The 25,799-nt window shown below is 31.0% G+C and overlaps 2 protein-coding genes across 2 annotated transcripts in view; one reads left to right on the plus strand and one right to left on the minus strand.

Annotated features, from left to right (window-relative positions):
* Positions 1-25,799, plus strand: part of LOC145943781 (uncharacterized) — a 50,758-nt gene that overhangs the window by 17,925 nt on the left and 7,034 nt on the right. The window lies entirely within an intron of this gene.
* LOC145943652 (fatty acid synthase-like) lies at positions 571-17,595 on the minus strand. Its single transcript, XM_083051341.1, has 20 exons — positions 17,491-17,595; positions 11,095-11,291; positions 10,652-10,902; positions 10,268-10,499; positions 9,759-10,177; positions 8,910-9,203; positions 8,613-8,817; positions 8,332-8,486; positions 7,855-8,172; positions 7,188-7,690; positions 6,776-7,077; positions 6,277-6,681; positions 5,117-6,129; positions 4,725-4,969; positions 3,958-4,651; positions 3,012-3,843; positions 2,452-2,921; positions 2,066-2,320; positions 1,598-1,849; positions 571-1,508 (listed from the first exon to the last, which is right to left on the minus strand). Exons 2-20 carry the CDS (start codon positions 11,261-11,263, stop codon positions 1,407-1,409), a joined length of 7,116 nt encoding a protein of 2,371 aa, XP_082907467.1. The 5' UTR covers positions 11,264-11,291; positions 17,491-17,595; the 3' UTR covers positions 571-1,406.

The following is a 25,799-nucleotide window of genomic DNA, read 5'->3' on the forward strand; positions in this document are numbered from 1 at the left end:
GAGTGATAATTTTTATAAACTCTAATTGTGAAAATAGTATTACATATAATATAATAAAATATTTTTAATCAGACACTATTACGCAATAATACATGGAATTACAAGAAAATGTACAATTTCATAATAATACATACATCAAAAGATCTGCGATAATATTAATAAAAATATATAAGTAATATTATTGATAATAGATAAAAATATAATATTTTAAATAATTAATCAATTTATATCAACAGTACAGTTGTAAGATTTGTTTTATTTATAAGATACATAAATAAAATAAATGTATAAATTTTAAAGAATGTTTCTTCTCCATAAATATTATACTATATCTGTACTATTATTGTATTATTGTAACTAGTCAATTAATCTTGTTATTGAATATATTTTATATTTTCTTTTATATAATCTTATTGATATAAATATATAATATATATATAATATATATATATATGTATATATTTATATATATATATTATATATTTATATATATATATTATATATTTATATATATATATATTATATATATTTATATATATTTATAAATATTTATTAATAATTTTTGTTTGCTTTCTATTCCTTCTCGCGTTCTTGCTTTCAACGACATTATAATATACATGAATATTGAGTGTGTCGCGATTCTTATCTATAAACAAAATAATGATCCATGTGGCAACAGCGCACGTGAAAATTTATAACGTCCTCTATCTGAATATTTGAGAAATAATAACTGCTGTTTTTTGCTCCACTACACCTACAACACACGCACACATACGTGCGAATCGTAGTTCAAGTTATACTTCTATATTAAGCTTCTAATTCAGATTTAGAGGGTAACAGTGCTTTCTTTCGTGCATCTCAATCCCAGGGAACTTGCCTTTTTATTCATACAAAATGTATATTTATTATACAAAGCACGTATTATGACGAGTTGACAGCTAGGATGACAGCTGAGAGGTAACGAAAATTATAATTTTGTAATTATTTCTTATTTTTCATATGAAATCGAAGTTCGCTGAGATCATTGATGTATGTATTGCAATCGTAGAGAAGCAATTTTAATTCTGTCAAATCAATGCAACGAGAGACTAGAAGTACGAAAATAGTGCTTCGTCGGTAAAAAAAACAGTCGCGAGGGATCCCCTTAAGAAATATCTCAATGAAAATTAAACCGTTATACTTCAAAATTAAATCAAATTTTATTGTTATGAATCTTATAAAGTTATTTAAAATTAAATAAAAGTTTTTCAGTCACCCTGTGTTTATAAGACTGTTGTTATAAGAAGTTGTTATTATGAATAATTTAATTAATATTTAATTAATATTTCTTATAAACACAATAATATTTCAATTTAATTATATATTTAAATTACTCATAATAACAACCTAATAATAATAATAACAATTCACATTGCTTCTCCATTAATCGCAGCAGTCACCTTCTCGTTACTTAAGATCGTCATGTGATCACCTGTGATGTAATGTACTTCCACTTTGTTTTGAGTTACCTGAAATATTACATATATTTCATTTTAAAAAGTTTTATTGAATATAATTTATTAGATATAAATCTTAACAAAACTTTTTCTGAAAATACCTTATGCAAATCATAATCCTTTTCGATCTCATATGCATGCGGAGATATAGCTTTCAATAATGTTATGGCCGATTTAATACGCGATAAAGTAGAAGGATCATATTGTCGAATAGCGGCTGAATGTTTATACACTGTTGTACACAGTGTTTTCAGATTTATCGGTGAAAGTAATGTATTCATTGCTAAAAAGTGTTTGGCAAAAATATCAAACCGCTTCTCCCAAGTTTTACATCCCTTTAATTCCATTAGAACCTGTCAAATTTACACATTCTGTTTTTAAATATAACTTCGAAAACTTGTAAAGACTTTTATTTTAATATAATTGTTTCAAAATAACTAATAATTTATGAAAAACTTGTGATTGTTGACTAAATTAAAGAATTGTAAGAAAGATAAGATGCTACTATAGTAATGTTTGTAAATAAAAATATATTTTCACGTATACTAAAAAAACGTTATAAATTATACCTTTTCATCGGTTTCTACGTTATAAATTTCCATAATAATCTTCAGAATATTAATTTGAAGTTCTGCATCGCTAGAACTTGGGAAATAAAATTCGTTTAATGTTCGCACTTGTTCAGGAGCACCATCGATGAAAACAAGTCGTCCTTTAAAATTCATAGCTTCCAATCTTCTTGCTAATTCAATTGCGATGATAGATCCAAAAGAATATCCTACCATTACAAAATCTTTTCCATCTTTCAGTCTTGATAATACGTGCTATAAAAATATTGTAACAATTCACGATAAATTTTCGTATCAATTTTATTTTTAATAAATATATCTATTAGACTTAAAAAAAAAAAAATTTTTTATTGTATAAAATGAATTTATTAATACGATCACGATACCTCTATATGATAATCGGTCATCTCCGTTATTGTGTTTAGAGCGTTAATATTATTTATGGTACACTGCAAGGATGTCATCGAAAATTTTATATTTGATGTTAAGTGTTTAAAAGCAGATGCACAACCATCGATTCCCGGTATAAGAAAAACTTGAATCATATTATTTGTCTCTCCTTTAGCCGGAAAATCCAAACAGATTTCTGTCGTAAAATCTTCGTCCTTTACGAGACCGAATAATTTTATATAGTTTGATTTCTTTGCATCGATTGACTTTTCACCCTGCGTATTATCGTTACCAGTGCTGGACATTTCAATGAGCTTTACAAAAGTAAAATTTCGTATTTCTGGTATAGATAAAAAGACATCGAATTCTCGTTCTAAGGTTTGCTGGATTTCCGTACCCATCATTGAATCCATTCCAAGTTCGGCTAGAGATGTATTTTGGTTAATTTTCTTCAGGTCTTTTAAATCTGCCATATAAAGTAAAAATATATTATATGATTTATTATATATATTATACGAGAAATAATTAACATCCGAATCTGCATGCGAATACTTACTTAGAATATTAGCGACAGTTTCCACCATATTGTCAAGTCCGAAAGATCCCGCTTTTTTCTCGGCTATGACCATGCTGCTGACGATTATTCGGCTTTGCAATAAAAATCCATCGAGCTCATCAAGACAGCTGGATATCTTTTGCTGCAAGATGCCGCCGATAACGAGTTCTTTATCTTCTTCTATCATATCAGCAACAAGACCTACATCACCTACGGCTCCCCACTGAATCGCCAGTCCGGGTAATCCATCCCTCACTCTCTTCTCACATACTCTCTCCATGACGGAATTGGCCATGCCGTAATTAGTTTGTCCAACGTTTCCTCTGCCGCAGGAAACGGAAGAAAACATTACAAAGTGCCGTAATTCAGGACATATCTCCCTGGACAGTTCGTCTAACATTTGCGTTGCCCAGGCCTTCGATTTGAAAGATTCCGCAAAGGTATCCGCGGTTTGATTCTTTAGAACATTATCCTTTAACACCACAGCAAGGTTGAAAATAGCATCCACCGGTGCTTTTTCTTCCGCAGTTCGCAAGAGGTGTTGGCAATCGTTGCGATTGGCGATATTGATATTTTTGACAATGCGCACATTTACACGGTAGGATTCCCACAAATAAATTTTCATGCGCTGATAACCATTTTTTACCCCAGTTCGCGAAACTAATACGACGTTCTTGGCACCTCGCAGTATTAGCCAGTCAGTTAACTCCAAACCAAATCCACCCAGACCTCCTATTATGATGTAGCTTCTATCGTCGCGACAATAATAACGGCGATGTGCGAGAACAGGTTCGTTCAAAGATTGATTTTCCTCTGGAATCTTTAAAATTATCTAAAAAAAAAAATATATATATATATATATATATTAGAGACGTAGAAATTAAAAAAAAAATGTTAAATACTATTATTTATAAAAACTGTGAATTTAATTATACTATTAGCACACCTTTCCAATGTGTTTCCCACTTGCCATGTATTTAAATGCCGCTTCGATTTCTGTTTTTGGAAAAACTTTCACCTGAATTGGTTTGATGGCCCCATTTTTCAGACCATCAGCCATCATTTTGCACAATAGGGGCTTAGCCTTGTGATGACCGACAAACATATTGTCTAGTAGAATTCCGTAAAAACTTATGCCTTTTTTAAACACACTCATATCTAGAGGATTGTTAGAAACGAGATCGAACTTGCCAATCTCCAGAAAACGACCGCATCGTGCTAGACAACGAACGGACGCGATTAACTTTTCTTCCGCCAACGAATTCAACACGATATCCACGCCGCGATTATTTGTTTGCGACATTATCATTTGTTCGAAACTAGTATCTCGAGAATTTCCAATATGCTCATCCATAATAGTCGGAAACGTTTTTTTAATAAATTCTCGCTTTTCAGGTGTACCCACAGTAGTGAACACCTCGCATCCCTCATTAAGAGCAAGGTGGATAGCTGCTTGTCCAATGCCTCCAGTACCGGAATGTATTAGTATTTTATCGCCCTTCTTCATCTTCCCACGAATATATAAAGCAAAGTAACATGTGCTGTAAACGCAAGGGACTGTAGCCGCCTCTTCGAATGTCCATCTATCAGGTATGTTCCAACATAAATCTTTGTCTTTGACAACGACGTTTGCTATACATCTAGAGAGAGCAATGTTAATCAATATTATTTTATACGTAATATATTTATTGTTTGAATAATTCTAATATTTACTTATTATCACGAAGTCCCATTACGCGTCGTTCATTGACATCGAATCCTACATATTCCATTCCTAGAGACGTACTTTGAAATCGTCCTTGAGATATTTTCATTTGGTGTAAATTTAATTTAGCAGTGGCTAACATTACGTCTCTAAAATTGATAGACGAATAGACCACATGTATTAAATCTTTTCGATGAGAATCAATAGATATATCGTTTTCAGACCAACATAATGTACATAGATCCCCACGAACCTATCGAAATGTGAGAAAACATTTTATGTATAACATATATGTATAAAACGAAACTTTAAATAGCAAAGATGCATATCATAAAATGAAAATTATTATTAATAAAATAAATTCATAATATTGATACACTGTGCAAAAATTGGTATATACCATTTGACGGACGTAGGCGGCAGCTACAGGTTTCGGTTCTGTACATGACAATTTTAAGTACCTGTAAGATCCCCAGGTCTTGTTAGAGCGCAAAACATTTATAGATATATCTTTTTGCAATTGTTGCATATAAAAGGGATTTTGTAAAGAGAATTTAGGAGCCTCCGGATCTTGAATAAGTATACCTCTGACGAATTTGCCGCCTGATTCTTTTCTCAAACAATTAACGAAACCTAACAAACCGCACTCTCTTTCTCCAACAATTATGACTCTATTGTTTTTATTAAATTGATTCTCATCGTTTACAATCAATTTTAGTTCTTCGAGCCAATTAAAGTTGTTATTATTTATATAAACAATAGTTGTTTGCTTTATCTGAACTTTTTTTTTCAGAAGCACGATTATTTCCGTCTCTGTACGTTTTTCAAGAATAACATTTAATTCGTATTGCCGCAAATATTTGTTGTAATCAATTGTGTTGCACTTTTCACGCGTCAATAAATAGCCACCTTTTGTCACGAATGATAAAAGTCGTTCTAACGAGTTTTCTTGTTTCGTCAAAAGATTAAATCCGACAGCTATTAAAACTTTATCGTCTACAGATGATTTGTTAAAACTTCCGATTGTAACATTTTGCGGCAATTTTACTTGATCGAAACGATTCGATGATGTTAATAAAGTAATATTCGCCTGTATTAGCGGTATATTACTAAGAGTTTCAATCAATGATAAATATGATAAATCTTCCAATGTTATATCATCGATATCCTCTACTAGTTCAACGGCTTTCACTTTAGTGATCTGATGATCTTCTAAAGCAAGTTGCATAGATATTTGGATGGCTTCGGCCAAAGAAATCTTCGCACGATCATGATGAGCTACAAATAGGTATTCCTCGAGAACGGGATTCTGGATTAATTTACGACGAGAAATCACGGTAGCTTTAGCACCTCGAATCTCTATTCCTCCAGATATAATCGCATCTATGTCTCTGTATATTCGTACTGGTAATTCTATAATGAGACAAAGTAGGAATTTCGCTAACAATGAAAAGATTCTTTTACTTAATATTAAGAATAATGGAATAGGTAAAATATAAGTTTTTTTAACACTTTTATTTAATTTTAAATTATTAAATTTTTAATTGATGAAGTACATACGTTTCTTTTCTGTTACCACGTCTCGCAGCTTTGACATGTGAAGTACAGGGTCAATCACCAATTTTAGAATACTCGTAGGAACATATAAGTCCCTAGTATCGTATCCAAGAATATGTAACTGTAACATAGTATCCATGAATGTTACCCAATTATTTTCCCAAGCGATATGTCCTTTTCCGCCTGAAACAGATGCGCTTTTCAATCCGCGGAAAAAATCACGGTATTGGTAGCCGCGTAATTTCAGTTCTTTGTATATGTCTCGAGCAGTCATGCGTTCTTCTTCTTTGTCATCATTTTCCGGCAATAGATTAGTCGGAATCATTTCTTGTTCCGGATTTGATACAGTATGTACTGTACCTATTACCACAACGCTATCTCCTTCGATAATTTCAAATTTTCCGCTGTCTGTAATATTTTGATATTCAATATTACATATAATTAGGAAAGAAGTAGAAAGTGATCTTAAAATTACTATAATACAATAATAATTTTTAAATACCTTCTTGTATCGAAATCGTCAAATTTACAGCATTATTCGATAAATGAGTAGCACGAATAAAACGTATATCTCGAAATACTATCGGCATAGTTGTGTATGTTTTCCCTTTCATCATGCCGATGGTTTCCCAAACGAGTGCAAGATATCCTGTCGCTGGTAGTAAATTTCTTCCGTCAATTACATGACCGACCATATAGTCATAGCTATCGTCGCTGAGTTTGATTTCGACGTGTCTTTCTCTGGATTGTATACGCTTCTGCGATTGATAAGTTGGTACAAACCAATCTTTAGAATGGTCCCATCTACATAACATGGCATTAAAATATTTTATATATTATGTATATGCTTGTATCTCCAGATGTTTCTTATTTATATAAATAACAGAGAGATTGATTATAAAATTATATTGTACCTGATAGACGGAGAGATCATAGGAGTGCTTCGACTAACTGGAAATTCCACTGGCGGATATAAATTAGCGATTTGTGGCTGTAAGCCACAATTGTAAAGTTTTCCAATTCCTTGCAAAATTATATCCGTAGTATTTTGCTCAGTGCGCTGAGTTAATACAATGTTCGTCACTTTTGGATGTAACGAATCTTTCAAGATTAGCTGTAGCATGTTATCAGGTGAAATTTCGATGGTCACGGCGTTATTTGGAATTAAATTCGTTGCTTGTTCAAAGAGAACGGTATTTAGTATACTACGCGTGTGATAGTTTGCTGAAGAAAATTTCGATGCTTCAGTGGACCTTTCGGTGCAAGGTACAGAAGTACTGATCCATCTTGGACTTCGTTTCTTCGGCCGCGGTATTACTTGGTTCAAATTAATTAAAAGCTGCTTTTTCACCGATGCCAGATAACGACTGTGATATGGTATATCGCAAGAGATTTTTTTTACGTTAATGTTATTAATCTGACAAAACAAAGTGAATTAATGCAAGCAATTATTAAGTAAATTAAATATAAGAATTTAATATATATCTAATGGAAAAAAAAAAAAAAAAAAAACATTAAGAAAAAAAATAGAAAGTCAGAAGGTCAAAATAAAAAATAAATTATAAAATTATAAAATAATACCTGTAATTCTTTCAGAAATTTTTTTATGGACCTCGGTGGCCCGCTTACAATGTTGCTTTTTTGATTATTGTTGCACACTATCTCGATATCTGTAGGACATTTACTTTTTAGAATTTTATACTCCAAATTTATAATTGCCATAGAACTATGAATTGTGGTTTTTTCGATGGAAGCTAAACCAATAAAGTATGCCGCTAAAATAGTTTGTTTGAGTGTCATACATTTATCGACATACGCACACCCAAGTTCACCAGCAGAATGACTAATTATATATTCTGCAGTAATGTCTAAGGATGTTAAGAGATCTACTAAGCCAATCTATAAAAATTTATAAAGATAATTTTATTATTATATTATATTTAAAAACGCTATTCGCATTGTTAATACATACTATTTTCATATAAGTTTTATATAATATATTTATATAATATTTATAAACTATATTTATAAACATTTATGATATTATATAATATTTACCTGAATAGCGACTATGCCGACAAATGCGTGTAAAGCATTTTCACACCCGTTTTGTTTTGTTAGAATGTTTATGATATTTATATCATATGGTTTTAAAATGATGTCGCACATTTTTACAGCATTTGCAAAGGCATCAAATTTTAATAAATTTTCACCTAAAAGAATTTAAATTTAGAGATAATTAAATTATTAAAATAATTTAGAGATAATGATAATTTAAATTTTAATTATTATTTCAATGTGTTATATTATACGTGAAATATAAAATATTGAATATATACCCATCCTTGGCCATTGCGTGCCTAAGGCAGAGAAAACGAAGCAAACAGGTCTTTTAATATTCTGATTATTTTGAATTTCCCTTATTGAATTTTGTTGCAAAGTATCTAGTATAATATATCCTCTCCATGGATGACCATCTATATTTTCCGAATGAATATCGTGTATTAAACGGATATACTCTGCATCTGTCGAATGATTAGCGACCTACAAAACAAACAATTTTCTTAAAATTTCTGCAACAAATATAATATTTTCTAATTACTGAATATAATATTACTTTCGAAATATTTACTAACATCGTTTAAAAACGAGTTTACTGATTCTTTAGTGCATCCGGACAAAGTCACAAGTCTTGATAAACCATCGCTCGCTGCTCCGTAATTAACTTTCTGTTTGGTATTCCATTTTAGCAACAAATGAACATTAGATCCTCCGAAACCGAAAGAATTAATGCCTATGTAACCATTCTTAAGTGGCAGTTCTTTTGTAACCACATGGATGCTTCCATTTGCAAAGGCATCTATATCATCTCGTGGCGATGTATAATTGATATTTGGTGGAACAAGACCAGTTTCGAATGCTATTATTACCTTCAAAATCAATAAAATTAATTATATAACAATATATATTTTTATGTTTGTATACATATATATCAAAAAATTATCCCGCGTAATAATGTCGCGTAATGTTATTTTATTATATTATTATATATATCACCGCAAGAATTTCTTCAATTTATTCAAAAATTAATTTAAAAAATTAAAAAATAATAAAAATAAGTAAATTTTAATTTGTGTGGATATAAATGCTATTATTACCTAAAAAAACTCAATAAAATTAATTATATAGCAATATATATTTTTATGTTTGTATAAAAAAATTATCCGACTAATGTCGCGTAATGTTATTTTATTATATTAATTATATTTTATTATATTATATATTATTATAATTAATATAATTAATAAATCAATTGTTATATAATAATAAACATATCAAAATTCCCATGCTTCACCATATAAGAAATAAAATTTATTTGTCATACACGCGAAACTTACAGTATATTACTTTTCTTATCATGAAAACATTGTAATGATGTAAACATTATAAACACATTATAATACAAAACAATTACGTATTTATACCTTAGCGATTTGAGCGAAACCACTCGCTGGTTCAGTGTGACCAAGATTAGATTTTACGGAGCCGATCATCAACGGAGTCTTTCTGTTTTTACACAAAGCATTATAAATGGCATTGACTTCCACAGGATCGCCAGCTTTGGTACCGGTACCATGCGCTTCAATGTAATCTAGGCATGTTGGTGATATTCCGCACTCGTTGTAACATTCCTTCAATAAAATACTCTGGACATGCATCGATGGGAACGTTATTCCTTCTTCCTTATAACCATCGTTGTTCATTTTAATATGCTCACACGTGGCGTAAATTCTTTTAGCATTTTTTGCTTTTTGAAGATATAGTACCGATATGATTTCGCTACGTGAATAACCGCTAGCGGCATTATCAAAAGGCCTGCAGTAACCATCGGATGACAAAACACCTAAAATTATTCAGTATGTACCTTTACCCACACATACACTCACACACGTGTATGATCTGATCAAATATTAATTAATTTTAGTAAAAATACCAAGACGAGAGAAGTTCAGATTTAAACTGGGATGTAAGCATAAGTTTGAGGCTGCAATTATCGCATCCTCGCATCGACCTGACATGATCTCGCCATAACCGCGAGCTATGGCATACATGCTAGAGCTGCATGCTGTATCGACTATATAAGATGGTCCTTTCAAATCCAACCAATATGAAAGCATATTTCCCACTATAGATTTGCTACATCCAATAATGTTTAAACCGTCTATCTAATTATAAAATAGCAATAACAAATGTTAACATATGTGAATATCATATGTGAATTCGATAATTTTTCATCTCAACTATTTTTTCTCTCTATATTTATTAATTATCTCTATATTTATAAATGATTTATTTTATTATCAATAATTTTCTTTACCTGAAGATTCTCATAAAGAAATTTCTCTTGCGAGTCAAGGAAAGATGTTCCTATAATCACGGCAGTATTTTTTCCTCGTAATTGTTTTGGATTGATTCCCGCATCAATAATTGCTTCATAAGTATGTTCCAATAAAATTCTCGCCATAGGATCTAACGTCTGTGCTTGTTTGAAATTTATGTTGAAAAAATCAGCATCAAATTTTTCCAAATTATTAATCGTCCCCATGCGTTTTGGTAAATCCGGATGATCTGACGAATTAAATAATTTCGTAAAAATTATAACATTTGTGTAATAAAATTTCTGGTATACTTTTAATGTGACATTTTATTAAAAAATATATTTTTATAACATATAACTATTGTAATTGTATTTATTGAAGAAGAGAAAACTAGTTACATTAATCAATCATAAGTAAATGCAAGACTATAAATTATAAGTACCTATTTTCCATCGGCAATGATCTGCTCTAACAAGATCAACTTTGTTGAATAGATTTTCTTTTAACTGATTCATGTTGTTTGAATTTGGAAATCTACCAGCAATACCAGATATAACGATTTCATTACCAGAATCAATATTAATGCATGGTTCATATGTTTCTTTCGCCATAATGTCAATTATTTTTGAATATGTTAATCTGGAAAAATAGTATATATGTATATTTTATATACTTTGTATTATTTATTATCAAGGTTGGGTAATAACTAGTTAATTAGTTAAAAATTAAATAAAACAAATTGGAAACTTGCACATTGCTTCTTCACCATTCTATTTCGCTTATTAAGTTTCCTCTATGAGCAAGCTAGTTTTTCAATTTCGGCTTTCTCAAAAAAAGCTTAATGAGCGAAAAAAATTGTGCAAATGTGGAAATTTGCACATTGCTTCCTCAACATATTATTTCGTTTATGAGGATAATTTTTCAATTATGGCTTCCTCATAGAGGAAGCTTAACTTGCCATAATTTTAAAACATTCTTAATGAGCAAAATTAAATTGCGATCAAGCAATGTGCAAGTTAAGCTTTCTCTATGAGAAAACCATAATTGAAAAACCAATCTAATAAGCGAAATAATATGTTGAGGAAGCAATGTGCAAGTTGCACACTTGCCAATTTGCACACTTTTTCCACATAAAATAACATTTTTCAAAATGTCACGTACATGTATGTGTATGTGTGTATGTATGTACCCACTCTCGTATGCTTCTTTCGTAAAATTTAAAAATTTACATTTTTTGAAAAATTCCAAATTGTATAAAACGTCAACCCTTTTACCGATCCTCGCTAAATTCAATATCAAATATCCTTTAATGATACTTTATTCATATAAAAAAATTTAGCTCGATATCTCAAAATTTGCGAAAATTAAAAAATGCACATTACTTAAAAATTCAAAATTTTTATAAAAAATGAATCCTTTCACCAATAATCGCCAAACTCAATACCAACAATCCTTAAATGATAGTTTATTTACGTAAAAAAATTTATCCCGATATCTTAAAATTTACAAAAGTTAGAGCAACCACAGACATTTCTCGAAAAATTCAAAATTTTATAAAAAATAAACCCTTTCACCGATTCTCGTCACAAATTCAATACCAACCATTCTTTAATAATAGTCTATTCATGTAAAAAAATGTATTCCAATATCTTAAAATTTATGGAAGTTAGAGCAACCACAAACATTTTTTTTTTAATCAAAATTGCATTAAAATTTAAAACACAGTATGAATTTTTAAAAATGATAGTAAAAATGACAGTAAATATAAGTGTTGTACTACTTTACTTGTATGTCAAATTGGAGCGCTGTAAGTCAAATATTTCTTGAAATATTTAAATTTAAATAAAAATGGATGGGTACATACATACATACATACACTCACTCCAAAAGAGAAGCGGTACATTTAAAATTTGGGAAAAAATTATCAAATTTTAAATGACAATAACTTTGTAAATAATAAAAATAGAAAGGTTTATAAAAAACGAAAATGAAGCTTGGAATCTCTACTTTAAGAATCTATTCATTTTGATGTTGCGAGATAAAATTGAAAATGGCAGATGACAAAACGAGAGCATGCAAAATTGGAAAATAATGGTCCGAGTTCGCCACGGCACATGGCGTGAGTCAAATGTCGTAACTCAATGGGATAAAAAGCATATAATGGTACAGAGTCTCCTCTTTAAAATGCTTTTTTAATCATAGTATCGAAATGATTGAATTCCAAGCTTTATTTTCGTTTTTTATAAACCTTTCTATCTTTATTATTTACGAAGTTATTGTCACTTGAAATTTGATAATTTTTTCCCTTTTAAGTGTACCGCTTTTTTTTGGAGTGAGTGTACATACTCGTATATACACACACATACAAACATTTTTCAAAAATAAGACTTTTCGATGTTTTGGAACACTCTAAACACATTGGCATAGAAATCTAAAGAAAAAATTCTTTTCACGAAAACCAGCTTTCTCTATGAGGCAGCAATACGAGTTTTCGGAAAAAATAATGGTTTAAAAAATTTTCTAATCATTTTTATCATAAGAACTCTATGGAAAGGCATTATACATGTCTGCAACTGTACGAGAACTATCTTATAGATAGCAGAACCCTTGAAATTCAGACAGCAGCTCACGTTTATTTTCGAATATATGAGTTTTTCGGAAAATATATTGGTTCAAAAAATTTTCCAATTATTTTTAAAATCAAAACTCCTTGGAATAGCATTGTACATGTCTATAGCTATGCGAGAACTGTTTCATATGAAGCAGAACTGTCGAAATGCGACCAGCAGCACACATATATGTATATATATGAAAATACGAGTTTTTCGGAAAAAATAATTGTTAAAAAATTTTTCTAATTATTTTTATCATTACAACTATTCGGAAAGGCTTTGTACATTTCTGCAACTATACGAGAACTGTTTTATAGATAGCAGAACCCTTGAAATTCAGCCAACAGCTTATTTTTATTTTCGAATATACGAGTTTATCGAGGGATATATGTCCTGAAAATTTTCTATTTATTTTTATCACATAAATTTTATGGAAGGGCATTGTACATTTCTGCCACTGTACGAGAACTGTTTTATAGATGACAAAACTCTTGAAATTCAACCAGCAGCTCATCTTTATATTTGAAAATACGAGTTTTTCGAAAAAAATAATGGTTAAAAATATTTTCTAATTATTTTTATAATCAGAACTGTTTGGAATAGCATTGTACATGTCTATAGCTATGCGAGAACTGTTTTAAAAATAGCAGAACCCTTGAAGTTCAGCCAGCAGCTCACACGTTTATTTTCGAATATACGAGTTTTTCGGAAAATATATTTGTTTAAAATATTATGTAATTATTTTTATCATAAGAAATCTATGGAAGGGCATTGTACATGTCTGTAACTATACGAGAACTGTTTTATAAATAGCAGAATTCTTGAAATTCTGCCTGAAGCTTATCTTTATTCTCAAATATACGAATTTAAGCGAAATAATATATGTTTTGAGAAAGCAATGTGCAAATTTCCATTTGTACAATTTTTTGATAAATAAAATATTTTTCAAATAATTTGAAAAATTCTTGAATGATATTTTCGATAAGTTTGATATTTCGTACAATATACAGACATTGCTTAATGAGCACACTAGAATGGTGAAGAAGCAATGTGCAAGTTGCCAATTTGCACACTTTTTTCACATAAAATAACATTTTTCAAAATGTCACGTATATGTATGTGTATGTGTGTCTGTATGTACCCACTCTCGTATGTTTCTTTCGTAAAATTTGAAAATTTACATTTTTTGAAAAATTTAAAATTTTTTTAAAAATTAATTTTTTTACCGATTCTCGCCAAAGGCAATACCAAATATTTTTTAACAATACTCTATTCATGCAAAAAAATTCAGCTTGATATCTCAAAATATGCAAAAATTAAAAAATGCACATTTTTTTTAATTTCATAAAAAATGAATTCTTTCATCGATCCTCGCCAAACTCAATACCAACCATTCTTTAATAATATTCTATTTATGTAAAAAAATTAATTCCAACATTTTCTAATTTACTGAAGTTAAAGCAATCACAGCTATTTTTTGAAAAATTAAAATTGCATTAAAATTTAAAACATTGAATAAATTTATATAAAAATGACAACAAATAAAAGTAATATACTACTTGTATGCCAAATTAAAGCGTTGTAGCTCAAACAATTCTTGAAACGTGCAAATTTTCGAAAAAGTGGATAGGCACACACACACATAAGGACATTTTTTGAAGATTTAATTTTTCGATGTTTTGGAACATTTTGAACACATTGGCATAGAAATCTAGAAAATTTTTCACGAAAACAAAGTTTTTCCTAAGGAAGCAAAAGTTAATAACTTTTAACTTAGTTTGTTAGTTAATTTAATGAATAGAATTAAAATAAGACAATCGTTATGGCTCTGCAAAAATTTAACAAATAATTAAGTCTTAATATGAGTTGGTATTATTATACTCATTGTTAACCAGGACTTTCGTAAAAACAAAATTTTTTTCTTTACTAAGTTGAAAAGCCCGGAAGTAGAGAATGAGAAATATATTTTCTATGTCGTAGAATCAGAGATTGAAACGTTCTTATTATGGAGTGAAACTTATTGCAAATGTCACAATTTTAATGAGTCCGCGACTATAATTTCATGATATATATCTAATATTTTAACACGAGCCAAAAATTTTTTATTTACATATTTCAATTGCATATTGTCTGCAGATTACTGTTGTACCTAAAATATAGAAGTCTACACACTTTTTTAATTAATATAAATTAAAAAAGGCTGCGCCGTATAGGGTTCGCGAAGATAACTTTATGATACCTAATGTTTCAAAACAAGCCAAAAATTTTTCATTTACATATTTTAATAATATATTTTCTGGAGATTACTGTTGTATCAAAAATGAAGTAATTAATTATCACCGCTATTGCTTTAAATTATGGGGGAAAAAATAAAGTCGACACAATACAAATGACCATAGATTCGTTTTGCTGGTATCGACCAGTCACATACGCGGTAAAGAGTCAACAATACACATGCGATACATATCGACTCCAAACGCGCACTTCTCGGGTCTACATCACTTTTTTCATAAGTGATGATGAGTCGTACTTTAAAAAAAACCTGGACGTATGAAATTGACTTAAATACAGCAGAATGATCGAGATAACGAACTACACATGTCTTATGTTTTTCAAGACAAAGTTACGATTGATATCGATACCGGTGAAGAGAGTGATTAAACTAAATAAAAAACAAATAAACCGAACAATAGGCATGAGGCATGTTATATAAAAATCAAAGAAAGTCAGCTAAAAAATAATAATAAACAATAGGCACATTAAATATAATAAGTAATAAAATCGGAAAGAGTCACAAATAAAAGTTAGATACATAAAAACAATAAGCCCGTAAAAATCAATAAATAATAAAAGTATGAAGGAGTCAAATTAAATCTAAACACATAAAACATTAAATTTCAAAATAAAAGTCAGGAGATATCAAATAAAAGTTAAATATAATATAATGTTAAAAATGATAAAATAAGAGAATTAATACATGATAATGTTTTATATCTTGAGCAGTTTCTTAATTAGAGTTAAATAAGTATGTGGCAGAAGAGTTCTGTGTCTGTCTATAAATTTATGCCGTTTTATTTGTCTTTTAATATATAATATTTTCTTGTATAGGAATGTTCGAATATATATCGATATCGGAACAATTATTCCTTAATTATATCAATTATTATATAAATATGAATATTAATCTTCCTTTGAGTTTATACAGCAATCACATAAAATTTTTATCATGTTTCATAAGAATTAATACAGACGATTTTGGTATGACTTTTAAAAATGTGCTATTTTTTCACTATTTTATATTATTTCCGCCATTTCATTAATAATTATTGTAACAATTTCACAGAATGATTTATCGATTCTATGCTACAAAATAGTCACATAGTCAAAGTTTTAGCGAAAAATATTGAAAATTGTAGAAATAGTAAACAAAACAAAAATGTTGGGGTCCCTCAGTCACCTCCCATGGTCCTCCAAGAGTTAATTTAATTTAATCTTAACCCTCCGCCTGAATACATGGGTCGTTGGCGTCCGAGCCAAAATAACATTTACTTTTATCTGTTAAACCAGCAAATCTGCCTATTTGGCTCCTTTCCCTTAAAAAATTAGGCGATAGATAGAACTCGTAACTGCAGCGCAGTTATGAAAGTAAAAAGTATACCGCCAATTAACGAACAGTCAAATTTTGCATGGATGTAAACGACCTAGGTATTCAGAAGATGTTACTATTTTATGTTGCAACATATTTGCTAATTATGTATGAAAATATTGTTTTTGACCAAAACATATGGCCTTGAAAGATTTTGACAAATCGTCGCTACTTAGTTATCGTAAACATTGTAAACATTGAATTGAAGTGAAAGATCTTAAAAGAATTTTATCTTCTTCTGCTATAAAAAAAAGTTACATATTTTTAAAGAAACTTACGTTTTTCCTTGGTTTGTGTTCAGAATTCATTAAAAATAAAATACTTAATAAATAATTTTTATCAAAATGACTATAATATGAAATAATTAACTACAATGTAGACAGATGTTCTATGTTAAGATTTTTTAAAGTACTTCAAAGTGAGGAAAATATAGCGTTGAACGCGCAAAAGATCCACGTATTCAGTGGAAAGGTGTCGAAAAAACGTATTCAATCGGAGGGTTAACTCAATTTTTAACTGATAAAGAGTTAGTTTTTGTTCATGCAACTATTAACTTAGTTTAAAAAAATAATTGACTTACCCAACTCTGTTTATTATCAACACTATAAAAGATTTGATCTTGATATTCGTAATATTAGTGCGATTCAATTGTTTGCGCTGCAAAAAGTAAGTGAACAATAGAATGTCAAGCAGCTCTTTGTATAAGCAAATGCCCTCAAATTGATTATTCCTATTTAGATTCACCTGCAGGGGAATGGTAATCCGCTGTTAAAAGATGTCAAAGATGTTAAAAGATTAATAAATGTCAAATGTCGCAATATCCGCTTAGAATGATTGATATTGAACTTGAAGTAACTGTCGGATTGCCAAGATAGTTTATATTTGACGTAAAAATACTGAAACTTTGAAGCCTTACAATTTAAATAGTTCTATGAAAAAAATACTTTATTGTAGTGTTTTAAAAAGCTCTCGAGGTAAGCTACACGATTATGTAATAAAAAATGGAGGTTTTCATTTAAGATTTCAAAATAGACCTTTTCACGGTATCCTTCAAGGTCACACGAAGGTCATATCAATATAACCACATACAAACTTTTGTATTTAACATTTTCTAGTCATTATTTTCTAAGATATTTGACTGTTACGGAACTTTTGCCATTACTGTATAGAAAGTTATTATACCATTTTTTTTACGCAAAAGTAGGGGCTGTAACTTGCAGAATATGTTATTGGCATCACCCACTACATTTCTGCATAGGTTTTGAATCGAAAACGGTGAAACACCTGAGGACCTTCCCTTGTAAGTAACGAATTTTATAAAAAAAAAAAAGGAAAAAAAAAACTTTATAAAATTTATTAACACGACCTTAATTTATATCATATAGCAGAACATGTCTTACTATGTACTTAAGTTTATTAAATCTGATAAGAATGGTGTAACTATATAAACATTACGCAACGTAATTTCCGGGAAAAATAAAAAAATACTCGAGGTCCATACATTATGATAATGTTATTGAACTCATTTAGAATTGAAATTGTTTAATAAACATATGTTGGTAAATACTTCTTAATAAAACTATAGCCATTGAAAGTTGATATAAATATTTGAAAAAGGAAACAAGAAAAACATTTAATTTAACTTGTTTATTTACAAATGTATTACAAATTCTGTTCAAAATTATATCTTGTATATTTATAAGGAATATATACGAGGCGCATTTTTAAAGTAAGGTCGGTTTTGAAATAAAAAAAAGATCTTAACATATAAAATTAATTTATTATAGCCAAAAAGCTTCTACAAGCTTACTTTATCTTTCCACATAATCACCATTGACTTCCACGCATTTGTAATATCGTTTCAACAGCCGCCTGTGTCTTGAACCAGTTAGTAATGCCGTTCTTTAGTACGTTTTCCTTTTTAGAAAATGTTTCAAATATTTACATCAACTTTCAGTAGTTGTAATTCTGTTAGAAAGCATTTACGGACATATGTTTAATAAACAATTTCAACTCTATATGACTTCAAAAACACACCCTTAATGTAGGGACCTCGAGTCATGAGACATCCTGTATATTTATAAATAAAAATTTATAAAAATTAATTTATATATTACAACTTTTTCATATTTTATATATTTATATATTATAGAACAATTGTGTGACAATAAATAATTTGCATATATGTGATTTATCGAAAGTAACTTATATATTAAAACTTTTATATTTTATATATTTATATATTGTAGAACAATTGTGTGGCAAAAAATAAATAATTTACATATATAAGTTCTGAGAAATGAGGAAATATGTTCTTATGCCTTATGATCGAGGAAAATTAACAAGGAAAATATTTGTCTCTTTGACTCTAGCGTCTAGACGAATAAAATTATAGAATGTATAATGAATATGTTTACGTAGAATATATAATTTCTATTGACGCAATAGCATTATTTATACTTACGTGCAACTTTACACATATGCATTGTGTTACAAAAATATTAATTGATATAATAGTTTAATATAGCAATTTCTGTCGTAAATATGTATTAATTTTCAGAAATGTGTATTATTATAAGTTAAGTTTCTGCATACTTGTGTTTCTTTAAAAATTTTAGTGTTCTTATCTTTTTCTCATTTTTTTAAAATTATTTTAATTATTATATTAAATTTGTTGTAAGAGAAAATTGTATTAGGTATTTTCCGTTTATATCTTGTGTTATATCCCTTGTATTTCTTTCTATGCGTTGACTACTGCGTATGCGCACTACTAATATTCGTACTTATTTTCCCGCGCATGCTTTCCCTTTGTTCGTTGTCAGCGGCGCTTCTTTATCGTGTTCTGGTTTTTACGCTCTACGCATGTAAGCACGTACTTATGTATTCTCGTTACTGTATCTTTTATTTTGTACAAGTGAGCAAAGTATCTCTGCATTAAAACGTGCACAGCAACTAAATTAACGTGTCAGTGAATTGAGAAAGCCCACGTCAACAAAATTATTATAAAATATATCATAAAGCAATATGCTATTTTTAGGAAAGAAGAAATAAATATTATACATACATTAAATTACAAGTAACATACATTAATATGTTACAAATATATTGCTACAAATATATGTTACAAATATATTGCTAATTTTATTTTTCAACATGGAGGCAACGTATGAATTGTTGTAATTTATATGTAGTAAACGATTCCTTTCACATTTATTTTTGGTAGATAGATATAGATTTTTTATTTGTTCCCTTAAAGGTTACAACGGATCATCCGTTTCCAAATACAAAAAAAAGGAAAAATATATGTATATACAAAAAACATGCGTCTTATAATTCTATCTCTTAACAAAGAAACTTAAAATTACCATACACATAACTCAACATACATAACATCTATTCCTTATAGACTATTTTAAATCTAACTTATCTAAAATCTTAATTATTTGTTTTTGTTTTTCTTTCTTTTTTTAAACAAGATATTCATCGTAAGAGGTGCCGTGAAGAAATAAAACGCATAATATAGATTATAGATTACGAACGGAATCAACAAGGCGACAGAGCACTTTCACTTTCGATATATTAAATATTGACAAAAATATTAGGATTCATATAATTAAAGATTGATATAATATATATGCAAAAACAAATCAGAAGGATCAAAGATATGAATTGAAAATCAATAAAAAGGTATATGAATCGAACTGCAGGCATTTCAAAACTCTCTGCAGAATTATTAATAAATTATAAATTTATTAATAATACTTTATAATTAATACAAATTTCTGACATGCCGTTCAGTCTATTGCATTATATAAAGTATTTAGATTTTTTATAATTATTGTTTTCTCCCCCTATTTCTTCTGCCCCCCCCTTTTCTCCCCCCTCTCCCTATTTCTCTGATTTATGATAAAATATTCTATATATTAAACATCGACATAACTTTTATTTTATATTCCAGTTTCCACACACATCATGGTGCCATATCACGATAAACGCGTGATTATGCAGCTATTTATGCGGCTTCCTGCAGATATGCATCTGGACCCTTGACCTTAATTTTAATGACAAATTTTTCAATGTCATCGCGTTTGCTGCATGATATCATAAATGTGGAGCCCATTACAAATTAGATTATTGAGAATGTATATTTCAATTATTTTATTTTTTAGTTTATTTAGTTTATTTATAAACTTTAAAAAATTTAAGTTTTTAAGGCTCCTGCATATACTCACTGCAGCCATCTTGAATTGATAACGTCAGAAGCGAGAAAATATACTATGAAAATTCTTGCGACTTACGCTAAAATAAAAATGTTTTCCAATAAAATAGCGTTTGTAATCGATAGAACCGACTTGTAAAATATACCGAAAACTCTCCTTTTGTTTGGGTAAGTAATAAGTAACATATATATGTCGAATTGAATTGAGCCTAACCAAGGACGAAAACCAGCTGTTTTGACAGGTATCGAAATGAAATAAATATTTGCTTTTACATATTAAATTATAACAAAATGAGAGTCTTAGATATATTTTAACACTATAACAATTATTTTAAAAATAGAAACACTGCACTAAAACGATAAATGACGCTGTAAGTCGCAAGAATAATTTATGCTTGATGAAATGTCATTTTCCACGCCTTATAGTTCATAGTTTTGCCAAGTGTATGCTGTCATACAAATTTTTATGTCGGTAAAATCTTATGATATGAGAAGTTATCATAGTGCATTACGCACTATCGGTAAAATGCAAGGGCAATGTCTTTCAATATATGTACATATATTATTTTTTAGGAAGTAATAAGCGCATGCACACACACGCGCATGCACACACACACACACACACACACACACACGTGGGAACAAGGGGAAACAAGGGGAATAGGGGAACAAGGAAAAAAAATGTAATATTTTATTTTTATTAGTATTTTTTTATTTTATTTTTTATTTTATTACATTTAGTAATTAAAAATAAATACCTGTATGTCCCCTGGTATTCCATCCCCTGCGTCCTTGTCCTCTCCACCCTCCTCTTTATCCTTTTCCTCTTCCTCCTTCTCTACCTCCTCTGCTACTTACCCATAATGCTCTTGAAGAATAATAGCTACACAAAAAACGTAACAATTATAATAGTAGTAGATTAATTAACAAAATTAAATAATTTTAGAATTATAATTGCATTGACAAATGTAACGTACTTGTTATTTCTATCTTTTAGATCTTATTTTTCCTCTTTTCTTTCTATCTCTTTCTATTTCTCCATCTACTTCCATTTCTTCCTCTTCATCTTCCTCCTCTCTTCTCCGCTTCTCCTTCTCCATCAGTCTTCTAATTTATTCATGTCATTTATTAATAAACCAGTAATAAAAAAGAATAACAAATCCTTTTGTTGTAATAATTGAAAATAATTAAAAAATAAAATAAAAGCGTACTAACCTTTCCTCTCTCGTTTCTTTTTCTTTCTCTTCTCTTTTCTGTCTGTTTTTTCTTCTCTCTTCCTCTTTCTTTCTCTCTATATTCTTTCTCCTTTCTTCTTCCTCCTTCCTTTCTTCACCTCTCCTCCCCATTTCCTTTCTTCTCTTATCTTTTCTATCTCTGCTCGACCTATTTGACACATAATATATATATATATATATATATATATATATATATATATATATATAGACAAAGCATTCTATCTGTGGAGTGAAGCCGAAAATTGGCAGAATACGACAGAGTGAGATAGTTGTTTTGACACTTTTCTTTCTCACTCTATCGTACAGAAGAGAATATGGCCGCCCTCTAGCTGTCAAAGCTGTCAAGTATACTGTCATGACAGCCAAAAGATAGAGTGAGAAAGAGAAAGAAAATAGAGTGAGAAAGAAGAGTGTCAAAACAACTATCTCACTCTATCGTATTCTACCAATTTCCGGCTTCACTCGCTGCTACAGTAAAAGTAACCTATTTACATAAAATATTTAGGATAATTACATTTAAAAAAATCAAGTTGACTTTAAAATGACCTTAAAAACCGTCTCCTACAAACATTTTTATAACATTAACTTATTTCCCCCTTTTTTTTTGTCGCAGTGGAAACCTTTTATAGGTACTCCCATTCCTCGGGAAAGGAGATGGGGGTTATGCGGGACTTCTTCTCCTCATCCCAGGGAGGACCAAAGTGCTCCCCGTGATGAGGAGTAGTATACCACGCTAAAACCACTGCGGGTGTCCTTCACGGGCGTTAAGTGGAGCGGTGCGGAGGATGCTGGGAACCCATGCCTACTCCGCACCCCCCCCCCCCCCGCCTGTTCTTCCCGGGAGTGTCACTCTTATAGGAGTGACCCTCTCTTCTCGCCATTGTGCGTGTCGTCGCGGTTACGACGCAGAGGGGACACCACCTCCACGCCGTGCCCTCTCGGTGTTATTCGGGGGCGGGGTCGGAACTCGAGTTGCCCGCTCGAGCCCCGGCACCCCCCCCCCGGCTGCGACTCCCTCCGCCCTCATCGGTGCGGAATCGGTCATCAGCCAGGGTGGGGAGGGGGCTCCTTCGAGGTTCGGGCGGGTGGCTCAGGCTTTGCGTCCGAGTCACCCGCCCTTATCCCTCCCGCGAGGTCGCCGGGGGGGAGGGGAATTCAGGACTTAAGCGTCCCGAGTCCCCCCCCCCCGCCGACCACATCCCACCCCAGTATTATCTGGAATGGGACGAGGTCCGATCCTCCCCCGGCCCCCACCGCGGCGACTTCTTCACCCAGGTAGCCAGGAGGAGATTACCCTCTCGCAGAAGGAGGAGAACACCGTCCACCTATCATCATCCTTTTCGCCGATCGATGCCGCCACCACGGCCGGCAAGGAGAAATCTCTCCCCACCGCGGCCACGAGCTCCGCCCTCTCCTCAGCCCACGCTGGGCAATCTGCCAACGTGTGCTGAGCGTCATCCCTTTCGTGGCCGCAGTGGTGGCATTGAGCTGTGCGCTCCTTTTGGATTCGATTCAGGTACTCACCAAAGCATCCGTGGTTGGTGAGCACCTGAGTCATCTTGAATGTTACCCCCTTTCTTGCCCTGTCTAGCCACTGTTGCAGGCAGGGCAAGAAGGCCTCGACGGTTCTCCGGCCCGGCAACCTCGAGTCTTGGAGGCTGCCGGTCCATCTTTCTATGAGAACCCGTCGATTGTGGACTCTCAATATACGCCGGATACGATCCGTTATTATCTCTCCCTCTGTTTGCAGCTCGCGTGTACGCCGATATACGTCGGCGTACATACGAGCCAGCAATTCTATGGGAGGTATTCCGGAGAGCACCCCCACAGCTGTCCAGCTAACCGTACGGTAGCCCCGGCAGATGCGGTTCGCCACCCGCTTCTGCACTTGGTGCATGCTGTCTTTCAGCTTGCGGGTGGCGTTCATTTTTGCCGCCCATACCGGGGCCCCGTACAGTGCCATCGCATGGATCGTTCCGGCGTATAAACGGCGAACCAACTTATTTCCCCCTTGAAATACTGCAACTTTTATTTGAAATATTTTTTTTTCTAAAAACAATATTTTTGGAAATAAAAATTTGTAACGTTTTATTTTGAACACTCGGTATAATAAAAATAATTGGCAAGTAATGAGAATTTGCGCTTTGAAAAAAATGCACACTTTACAAAATATTTAACAAGAACATAATTAAAATGCAATACTTTAAAAAAACTTATAAATACAAAATTTTAAAACATCTCGTAAATATGCAAAATATCGAAAAGTCATTTTATGAAAATAAAAAAAAATTGTTTAAAGAGAAAAGAAATAAAAAAACAAACAAAGAAAATAAATTTATAATTATTATTTACTGTCAAACTCAGATAACGAAAATTTCTAAAATTTCTTTAAAGCTATGACTCGATTGCGTGGCATATAAATTTTCAAATAGATGAGATAGTTATATATGACAGTGTAAACGATCTTTCTTTAAAATAATATTGAAACAATGTCTTAAAATAAATCTTACAAACAGTAAAAAATGATTGTCTAGAAAGTTTTTTCAGAAATTTTAGGAAAGTAATTCTATTGTTTACCAATAAGAAAATAGAAATTTTTATCTGTTTTTTCTGATCATTAACATACACATACATATACATACACAGTTGAATAATTTGACACGTTTGGCCGCAAAGGCGGTGCATCCAGTCTTCTCAGTCTTCACATAAAAGACAATTCGTTACGGACGCATCGCGGTGCTAATAGAGTAAACTTTGTGCGCTCTTATTCGTATACATATAAGTATACAAATAAATTTAATGATATAAAACTACAGTTAATAACGTCCGTTGCGAACTCTTTTGTGCATTATTGAATTTTTTCGATGGTTTCGATAACATCCTTGCCCGACGAAGTGAGTGTTATCATTCTGGGAGACGACAACATCAGCATTGAGGATGCCTTGAGTTTTATTTCCACGTGTACAAAATTTCAGCATATACTATCGAACAATAACAAGTTTTGGGAGAAGAAATATTACGAGAGGTACTTTCTTATTTAAAAAATTTATTTTATTTATTGTTAGACGACTTTTATTTATATATGTTTTTTAGTTTTTTATAAATTGCTTAAGTTTAAAAATTTCTTTTATATAAATTTTAATTTTTATTGAATAAAATATCTGCGAAAATAGTTTTAAAAAATAAGTTATTATATGTTATTACATTATTAATTGTGCCTATTGTTTTACTGCATATCGAATTTATCTGTAATGTTACAATTCATTACAAACGTAATGTTATATATACAATTTATTACAAACGTAATATAAGATTGAAAATTAATAAAACTGAAATCTTAATGCATTTAAAAGTATAATGATTCATAACATGTTACGTCAATTTCAAGCAACGCATCGTTTCATAACAATTCGCTATTGTTCGTGGCTTGTGACA

The sequence above is a fragment of the Prenolepis imparis genome, unplaced genomic scaffold (assembly GCF_030444845.1).
Source record: "Prenolepis imparis isolate NDT839.2.m4 unplaced genomic scaffold, iyPreImpa1.0 SCAF_12, whole genome shotgun sequence".
NCBI lineage: Eukaryota > Metazoa > Arthropoda > Insecta > Hymenoptera > Formicidae > Prenolepis > Prenolepis imparis.